At 43.8% G+C, this 10,610-nt stretch overlaps 1 protein-coding gene across 1 annotated transcript; it reads right to left on the bottom strand.

The window, feature by feature from the left end:
- Positions 1-7,574: 7,574 nt before the first annotated feature.
- Positions 7,575-8,873, bottom strand: LOC109743984 (uncharacterized). Its single transcript, XM_020303079.4, has 2 exons — positions 8,582-8,873; positions 7,575-8,226 (listed from the first exon to the last, which is right to left on the bottom strand). The coding sequence occupies exons 1-2, from the start codon at positions 8,777-8,779 to the stop codon at positions 7,753-7,755; spliced, it is 672 nt and encodes a 223-aa protein (XP_020158668.1). The 5' UTR covers positions 8,780-8,873; the 3' UTR covers positions 7,575-7,752.
- Between the last annotated feature and the right edge of the window lie 1,737 nt (positions 8,874-10,610).

Raw genomic sequence — 10,610 nt, forward strand, 5'->3', positions numbered from 1 at the left:
TTCATCTTCTCTCTATCTTCTGCAGTGGTCGGGCATTGAGTCTTACTCAATCTCACACCTTGTAGTACAGGCAAGAACCCTTTCTTTGCTTGATCCATTTTGAACTTCTTCAAAACTTTGTCAAGGTATGTGCTTTGTGAAAGTCCAATTAGGCGTCCTGATCTATCTCTATAGATCTTAATGCCTAATATATATGCAGCTTCACCGAGGTCTTTCATTGAAAAACTCTTATTCAAGTATCCCTTTATGCTATCCAGAAATTATATATCATTTCCAATCAGCAATATGTCATCCACATATAATATCAAAAATGCTACTGAGCTCCCACTCACTTTCTTGTAAATACAGGCTTCTCCAAAAGTCTGTATAAAACAAAATGCTTTGATCACACTATCAAAGCATTTATTCCAACTCTGAGAGGCTTGCACCAGTCCATAAATGGATCGCTGGAGCTTGCACACTTTGTTAGCTCCCTTTGGCTCGACAAAACCTTCCGGTTGCATCATATACAACTCTTCTTCCAGAAATCCATTCAGCAATGCAGTTTTGACATCCATTTGCCAAATTTCATAATCATAAAATGCGGCAATTGCTAACATGATTCGGACAGACTTAAGCATCGCTACGGGTGAGAAGGTCTCATCGTAGTCAATCCCTTGAACTTGTCGAAAACCTTTCGCAACAATTCGAGCTTTATAGACAGTAACATTACCATCAGCGTCAGTCTTCTTCTTGAAGATCCATTTATTTTCAATGGCTTGCCGACCATCGGGCAAGTCAACCAAAGTCCACACTTTGTTCTCATACATGGATCCCATCTCGGATTTCATGGCTTCAAGCCATTTTGCGGAATCTGGGCTCACCATCGCTTCTTCATAGTTCGTAGGTTCGTCATGGTCTAGTAACATAACCTCCAGAACAGGATTACCGTACCACTCTGGTGCGGATCTGGATCTAGTTGACCTACGAGGTTCAGTAATAACTTGATCTGAAGTTTCATGATCATTATCATTAACTTCCTCACTAATTGGTGCAGGTGTTGCAGAAACTGATTTCTGTGATGATCTACTTTCCAATAAGGGAGCAGGTACAGTTACCTCATCAAGTTCTACTTTCATCCCACTCACTTTTTCGAGAGAAACTCCTTCTCTAGAAAGGATCCATTCTTAGCAAGGAATATCTTGCCTTCGGATCTGTGATAGAAGGTGTACCCAACAGTCTCCTTTGGGTATCCTATGAAGACACATTTCTCCGATTTGGGTTCGAGCTTATCAGGTTGAAGTTTCTTCACATAAGCATCGCAACCCCAAACTTTAAGATACGACAACTTTGGTTTCTTGCCAAACCATAGTTCATAAGGCGTCGTCTCAACGGATTTCGATGGTGTCCTATTTAGAGTGAATGCAGCCGTCTCTAAAGCATAACCCCAAAACGATAGCGGTAAATCAGTAAGAGACATCATAGATCGCACCATATCTAATAAAGTACGATTACGACGTTCAGACACACCATTACGCTGTGGTGTTCCGGGTGGCGTGAGTTGCGAAACTATTCCGCATTGTTTCAAATGTAGGCCAAACACGTAACTCAAATATTCTCCTCCACTATCTGATCGTAGAAACTTTATTTTCTTGTTACGATGATTTTCAACTTCACTCTGAAATTCTTTGAACTTTTCAAATGTTTCAGACTTATGTTTCATTAAGTAGATATACCCATATATGCTCAAATCATCTGTGAAGGTGAGAAAATAACGATATCCGCCACGAGCCTCAATATTCATCGGACCACATACATCTGTATGTATGATTTCCAATAAATCTGTTGCTCTCTCCATAGTTCCGGAGAACGGTGTTTTAGTCATCTTGCCCATGAGGCACGGTTCGCAAGTACCAAGTGATTCATAATCAAGTGATTCCAAAAGTCCATCAGTATGGAGTTTCTTCATGCGCTTTACACCGATATGACCTAAACGGCAGTGCCACAAATAAGTTGCACTGTCATTATCAACTCTGCATCTTTTGGCTTCAACATTATGAATATGTGTGTCACTACTATTGAGATTCATTAAAAATAGACCACTCTTCAAGGGTGCATGACCATAAAAGATATTATTCATATAAATAGAACAACCATTATTCTCTGATTTAAATGAATGACCGTCTCGCATCAAACAAGATCCAGATATAATGTTCATGCTCAACGCTGGCACCAAATAACAATTATTTAGGTCTAATACTAATCCCGAAGGTAGATGTAGAGGTAGCGTGCCGACGGCGATCACATCGACTTTGGAACCATTTCCCACGCGCATCGTCACCTCGTCCTTAGCCAATCTTCGCTTAATCCGTAGCCCCTGTTTCGAGTTGCAAATATTAGCAACAGAACCAGTATCAAATACCCAGGTGCTACTGCGAGCATTAGTAAGGTACACATCAATAACATGTATATCACATATACCTTTGTTAACCTTGCCATCCTTCTTATCCGCCAAATACTTGGGGCAGTTCCGCTTCCAGTGACCAGTCTGCTTGCAGTAGAAGCACTCAGTTTCAGGCTTAGGTCCAGACTTGGGTTTCTTCTCCTGAACAGCAACTTGCTTGGTGTTCTTCTTGAAGTTCCCCTTCTTCTTCCCTTTGCCCTTTTTCTTGAAACTAGTGGTTTTACTGCCATCAACACTTGATGCTCCTTTTTGATTTCTACCTCCGCTGCCTTTAGCATTGCGAAGAGCTCGGGAATTGTCTTATTCATCCCTTGCATGTTATAGTTCATCACGAAGCTCTTGCAGCTTGGTGGAAGTGATTGAAGAATTCTGTCAATGACGCTATCATCCGGAAGATTAACTCCCAGTTGAATCAAGTTATTATTATACCCAGACATTTTGAGTATATGTTCACTGACAGAACTATTCTCTTCCATCTTGCAGCTATAGAACTTATTGGAGACTTCATATCTCTCAATCCGGGCATTTGCTTGAAATATTAACTTCAACTCCTGGAACATCTCATATGCTCCATGACGTTCAAAACGTCGTTGAAGACCCGGTTCTAAGTCGTAAAGCATGGCACACTGAACTATTGAGTAGTCATCAGCTTTGCTCTGCCAGACGTTCATAACTTCTGGTGTTGCTCTTGTAGGAGGCCTGGCACCTAGCGGTGCTTCCAGGACGTAATTCTTCTGTGTAGCAATGAGGATAATCCTCAAGTTACGGACCCAGTCCGTGTAATTGCTACCATCATCTTTCAACTTTGCTTTCTCAAGGAACGCATTAAAATTCAACGGAACAACAGCACGGGCCATTTATCTACAATTAACATAGACAAGCAAGATACTATCAGGTACTAAGTTCATGATAAATTCAAGTTCAATTAATCATATTACTTAAGAACTCCCACTTAGACAGACATCCCTCTCATCATCTAAGTGATTACGTGATCCAAATCAACTAAACCATGTCCGATCATCACGTGAGATGGAGTAGTTTCAATGGTGAACATCACTATGTTGATCATATCTACTATATGATTCACGCTCGACCTTTCGGTCTCCGTGTCCCGAGGCCATATCTGCATATGCTAGGCTCGTCAAGTTTAACCTGAGTATTCCGCGTGTGCAACTGTTTTGCACCCGTTGTATTTGAACGTAGAGCCTATCACACCCGATCATCACGTGGTGTCTCAGCACGAAGAACTTTTGCAACGGTGCATACTCAGGGAGAACACTTTTATCTTGAAATTTTAGTGAGAGATCATCTTATAATGCTACCGTCAATCAAAGCAAGATAAGATGCATAAAATATTAACATCACATGCAATCAATATAAGTGATATGATATGGCCATCATCATCTTGTGCTTGTGATCTCCATCTCCGAAGCACCGTCATGATCACCATCGTCACCGGCTCGACACCTTGATCTCCATCGTAGTATCGTTGTCGTCTCGCCAACTTATTGCTTTTACGACTATCGCTACCGCTTAGTGATAAAGTAAAACAATTACATGGCGATTGCATTGCATACAATAAAGTGACAACCATATGGCTCCTGCCAGTTGCCGATAACTCGGTTACAAAACATGATCATTTCATACAATAAAATATAGCATCATGTCTTGACCATATCACATCACAACATGCCCTGCAAAAACAAGTTAGACATCCTCTACTTTGTTGTTGCAAGTTTTACGTGGCTGTTACGGGCTTAGCAAGAACCGTTCTTACCTACGCATCAAAACCACAACGATAGTTTGTCAAGTTGGTGCTGTTTTAACCTTCGCAAGGACCGGGCGTAGCCACACTCGGTTCAACTAAAGTGAGAGAGACAGACACCCGCCAGTCACCTTTAAGCAACGAGTGCTCGCAACGGTGAAACCAGTCTCGCGTAAGCGTACGCGTAATGTCGGTCCCGGCCGCTTCATCTCACAATACCGCTGAACCAAATTATGACATGCTGGTAAGCAGTATGACTTATATCGCCCACAACTCACTTGTGTTCTACTCGTGCATAGCATCAACGCATAAAAACTGGCTCGGATGCCACTGTTGGGGAACGTAGTAATTTCAAAAAAATTCCTACGCACACACAAGATCATGGTGATGCATAGCAACGAGAGGGGAGAGTGTTGTCCACGTACCCTCGTAGACCGACAGCGGAAGCGTTATCACAACGCGGTTGATGTAGTCGTACGTCTTCACGATCCGACCGATCAAGTACCGAACGCACGGCACCTCCGAGTTCAGCACACGTTCAGCTCGATGACGTCCCTCGAACTCCGATCCAGCCGAGCGTTGAGGGAGAGTTTCGTCAGCACGACGGCGTGGTGACGATGATGATGTTCCACCGACACAGGGCTTCGCCTAAGCTCCGCAACGGTATTATCGAGGTGTAATATGGTGGAGGGGGGCACCGCACACGGCTAAAATATCGTATATCAAGTGTGTCTAGAGGTGCCCCCCTGCCCCCGTATATAAAGGAGCAAGGGGGAGGCCGGCTGCCTTTGGGCGCGCCAAGGAGAGGGGGAAGTCCTCCTCCTAGTAGGAGTAGGACTCCCCTTTCCTAGTCCAACTAGGAAGAGAGGGGGGAAGGAAAGAGAGGGAGAGGGAGAGGGAAAGAGGGGCTGCGCCCCCCTCCCCTAGTCCAATTCGGACTCCTCATGGGAGGGGGCGCGCCACCTCTTGGCTGCTGCCCTCTCTCTCCCCTGAAGGCCCACTAAGGCCCAATACTTATGTCTCGACCATTTCGAGACTCCTCGTCATGTCCGTGATCACATCCGGGACTCCGAACAACCTTTGGTACATCAAAACATATAAACTCATAATATAACTGTCATCGTAACTTTAAGCGTGCGGACCCTACGGGTTCGAGAACTATGTAGACATGACCGAGACACCTCTCCGGTCAATAACCAATAGCGGAACCTGGATGCTCATATTGGTTCCCACATATTCTACGAAGATCTTTATCGGTCAGACCGCATAACAACATACGTTGTTCCCTTTGTCATCGGTATGTTACTTGCCCGAGATTCGATCATCGGTATCTCGATACCTAGTTCAATCTCGTTACCGGCAAGTCTCTTTAGTCGTTCCGTAATACATCATCCCGCAACTAACTCATTAGTCACAATGCTTGCAAGGCTTATAGTGATGTGCATTACTGAGTGGGCCCAGAGATACCTCTCCGACAATCGGAGTGACAAATCCTAATCTCGAAATACGCCAACCCAACAAGTACCTTTGGAGACACCTGTAGAGCACCTTTATAATCACCCATTTACGTTGTGACGTTTGGTAGCACACAAAGTGTTCCTCCGGTAAACGGGAGTTGCATAATCTCATAGTCATAGGAACATGTATAAGTCATGAAGAAAGCAATAGCAACATACTAAACGATCGGGTGCTAAGCTAACGGAATGGGTCAAGTCAATCACGTCATTCTCCTAATGAGGTGATCCCATTAATCAAATGACAACTCATGTCTATGGCTAGGAAACATAACCATCTTTGATTAACGAGCTAGTCAAGTAGAGGCATACTAGTGACACACTGTTTGTCTATGTATTCACACATGTATTATGTTTCCGGTTAATACAATTCTAGCATGAATAATAAACATTTATCATGATATAAGGAAATAAATAATACTTTATTATTGCCTCTAGGGCATATTTCCTTCAATTGTAATATTGGAAATGAAAAAAATGTACTCCCTCCGTCCGAAAAAGCTTGTCCCTCAAATGGACGTATCTAGTACTAAGTTAGTGATAGATACATTCATTTGAGAAACAAGTTTGGGACAAGTTTTTTTTTATGGAGAGAGTACGAAAGATTCCAACTTCTTAGATATAGCTAATTTAGCCATGAATTTGTAGTTATATAACGGACACGGTTATACTCTCTAGATGAGTGAGGGACATGACAAAATCTTCAAGAAAAGAAGAAAACTCTAACAATAAGCGGAGAACAAGATGAATACCAGAGGGTTGGAGGGGGGAGGGGGAGTGGCGTAAATGGTTGATCACCACTACTTCACATCGAGGGTTCAGACACCGTTTACATATGCCAACAAGAATTTTGCCTTATTGATTCTTTGATAATTCATTTATCACGGGGATAATCGTTAATAATTTTAAAGGATTGGATCTTAGGGTGTGATTACTAACTCTTTTCTAGGGTTTTTTCACTATACTAAGGACTACATATTTTGAGTTGTCACAAAAGGCTTTGACTATGGATTACCTCATTCATATCAGATATACTACTATTACGCGATTAAAAACAAAATCGGAAATCATCTAATAAAAATCTATTGACGTTAATTTTATACAAAGTATTTGCCGCAATATTTTTTATACAAAGCACTTGTATTCCATGCAAAAAAAAAGACTACTACTAGTAGTATTTTGGGACGCAAGTGTATGAAGGAATTTTACAAGTGGCACCCATCAAGTGGCTCTAACATATTCCTGAATGCAATCTGCCTATACGAGTTTTACACGGTAGAGTAAATTTCTACCATCCACAGAAAAGACTAATCACCCAATACGGTCAGTCGCAGTCCATGGATTTGGATTCGGCGGCAGTCTATCGATTCTTGTCCAATAGGGCACCCCTATATCGCTCTCCACTTGATAAGGCTCGATCGATGAGACCACGTACGTACGTATTGTGATTTTTCTACACCGGGCAAACTACACTTCCTATTTTGTATCGTGGTTTTGTACCACACATGCGTATTTTATTTTATTTTTGCATGGCATCACACTTGCGTATTTGCCACGGTATAAAATACCAGGGTACTCGTACCGTCGTACGTACCGAGTATTGTCGTTGAGAAAATACAAAAGGAACGTATACACTATTTATATACGTGGTGTACCGAGAACTGCATTAATTTTGCGAAGAAGATCCAGCTCAGTTGCCATACCAATCGTGTTATTAATTGCGACGACCCGAGAAAAAAGTTGTAATTTTTACGACGAAAAAAAGACTATTCCCGTTGCTAATTTGTGAGAGAATGAACAGAACAGCTAAGAATTAAAAAAACTAACCAAATTTTTTTTTGACAGAAAAAAATAAATAACTAACAAAGTCCAATTTGAATTTCTGATTTGAACCTATGATAATAATTTTCTGAACATGTAACTGCTTCTGATGATATATTCTAAGAAGTAACAAACTACGTAATGCCTGGAAAAAACTTTTTCCAGAAAGAAAAAAAATTCCAATTGTCTACTGTATCATCTTTTCCCATTCACTCGGTGTCATCGGCGGCAGCATTCAGGTCAATCTTCGGCTTCTTCCCGCTGCTGTGGGCGGCGGGCTTGGTGGGGAGCGGCGGCACCTTGGACGCGCACCGCGGGCACCGTGGGTCGGCCTCGGCGATGAGCACGTACGTGAGGCAGGACGGGCAAGCGGCCGCGCGCATGGCCGGGTTCGCGGGGGGTGACGCCGTGCTTGAAGGCGGCGAGCGGCTGCGCTTTCCCAGGGAGGGGCACGACGACGAGGTGGACGCAGACGAGGAGGACGAAGTGTCCGGCGAGCGGGCTGACCGCGCGGCGGCGGCGCGCTGCAGGGCGTCGCGGACCATGTCGAGGGTGCAGACCGCGGCGCATGTGGTGGTGGTGGGGGCGGCGGGAGCGGTGGATGCCGTGGGAGGCAGGTTGAGGTCCTGCTGACCGCCCTGGGCGGCCTGGTGGCGATGAGGGGTCAAGAACGTCTTGCCGGACTGCACAAAAACAAGAAACTCACTCTGTTATAATTTGAAACAAGATAAAAGACTGGTATGAACACGAAGAACGAAAACTCTGTAATTGAATCCAACAGAACCAAAAAAAATGATCATCATGCTCTTAAACCGATCGAAGATATGCGGACATAATCTAACCAGGCAAATTATATGATTCTACGGAATTTCATCTCGGACAGGAACCACACGGGCGCGAATTGATTAAGCACCAAACATGCACGCACGCACGCACGTGTAACCGTCTTGTTCATACGTAGACGAACAGAGCATCTTGAGATCACAAGAACAGGGGAGGAGAAACGAACGGGCGAAACAACAGGAGGAGAGGACTCACCAGCAGATCAAGCCGTCGCTCCCAGCCGGCGGGCACCTTGACCTCGAGGTCGACGACCTCGTCCTGCCCGCCGGCGTCGCCGCCGCACCCGCCGAGCAGATCCATGGTCACCATCTCCGGCGACTTCCCCGCGCCGGCCCTACCCTTTCCGGCCTCCCCGCGGAGCATCCTGGCGATGGAGCTCACCTCCGCCGCCATTCTCCCCTTCCCTTTCTCGGCAGTCCTCTGCTCTGCTTCCACTTTTCTGTGTCTGTTTGTCGTTCTGCCGAGGGAGAGAACAGAGATCGGTGGGGTGTTTGGCAGTGCGTGGTGGGGCGCCGCTATATATATACCGGGAGGCCGCCGGCGCGACCGACACGCGGGGCCCACGTGCCAGCGAGCGTGGAGGGTAGGGAGAGCCATTAAGGATCATATATTAATTGCCGTCGTTGGGAAATGGTTGGAAGATTATTAATGCGAATTAACTGCCCGAAACAAATTTGGGGTCGCTGACGTGTTTAATTCACTCGAATCGAAGAGCCGGGATTTGAATTCGTTTCCGTTTAAAGTAGTCATTTACTCCTCCGCATAAGTACATGAATGGGCTGGATTTAAATCGTGGAAGAACCCTTGGGCTGCCGCTGCAATATCATGCTGGATTTATGTGCATTGATCCATTCCATTTATTCGTTTGCCGTTTTATTGTTCATCTAGAAAACAGATGCAACCACTAAATTCATTGGTGCCATATTCAATAGTATCCGCCCATCCATATTTTAGGTCACAAAAATTGAGCATTGCCGCGTCGTATAATACGTATATAATGAATGAGAAAGATTTTTTGGACGAAAATTAATTGATATATTTATATTGAATTATATCGCAACGATTAGTGTCTAATCGATTCTGGAGTACTATATTACACGGTGCCAAAAGGAGTACTATATTATTTATATTGGATTAAATCATAACGATTAATGTCTAATTGATTCTGGAGTACTATATTATGTGGTGCGAAAAAAAGGCAAAGTCGAGGACACTGCATCTGGAGTATACTATATATTTATATTGGATTAAATCGCAACGATTAATGTCTAATCGATTCTAGAGTACTAGCATCCCGCAGTCGACATTTAAGAGAAATGAGAGCCAAGGGCGAGCCTCGTGCTTCGAACCCAGGCGGGCGAGGTGTAGACAGGCGCTGCTAGCCACTCGAGCGTTGCTCTGTTCTTGCGGTGATGCAAAATATGAAGAGTTTTTTTATCCCCAGATGACGGTGAGATGGTTCTCGCCATGAAAATTGTAAGCTGGAATTGCCATGGTCTTGGCATGGTTGTGGAAATTCCTTTGCTACTGGATGTTCAATAGCAATTGAAGTCTGAACTAACCTTTATGACTAAGATGTGCCTCAATTAAGATTGGGCTTATATAATCCATCTGAATTACGGATTTAATTTCATTTTTCGAGGGTAGGATGGTTGTAGCGCCAATCTTGTGTTAATGTAGTACATCAGTGACACTTATTTTGTAGTATAATGGCAAATTTTATGGATGTTATTATTTGTGATGATAATGATTCAACTTGGCGATTCACTAGGTTCTATGGTGATCCATGATGGGATTGTAGGGATTGGTCACAAGAATATACAACTTCATCTCGGTCTTGTTTTTGACTTGTTATGGGAGTTTTTAACAAAATTCTGTATGGGCACGAGAGGGAGATAATATTGGGCTGGTGGTTATAATGCAAGCATTCATAGATTGCTTGTGATTGAGGTTTTGATCACATGGTTTACATTGGTGACTCTTTTATGTGGAGAACATGAGAGATCCCAAAAAGGCTTGACATTGAGCTTTTGGGTCCCATCTATTCTAGTCAATTCCAGAAAGTGCGAGTGCCATGTCGTTTTCTTCTCTTGATATTCACCTGGGTATGGCACTTAGTCGGACTCGGCACATAGGAATCACAACTTGTCCTCTACATTTGTTCGTGGGCGCCCTCTGCTCTGGCTCCTGACAAATCTGGGATGGCCGCATGGCCTGTTTTTTC

Source organism: Aegilops tauschii, chromosome 2, assembly GCF_002575655.3.
Source record: "Aegilops tauschii subsp. strangulata cultivar AL8/78 chromosome 2, Aet v6.0, whole genome shotgun sequence".
NCBI lineage: Eukaryota > Viridiplantae > Streptophyta > Magnoliopsida > Poales > Poaceae > Aegilops > Aegilops tauschii.

Excerpts from the sequence above, each read along its gene's own strand:
- LOC109743984 (XM_020303079.4), bottom strand. The coding sequence starts at position 8,779 with ATGGCGGCGGAGGTGAGCTCCATCGCCAGGATGCTCCGCGGGGAGGCC. Across the intron at positions 8,227-8,581 it reads AGCGACGGCTTGATCTGCTG|TCCGGCAAGACGTTCTTGAC; the intron begins GTGAGTCCTCTC and ends GTTTTTGTGCAG.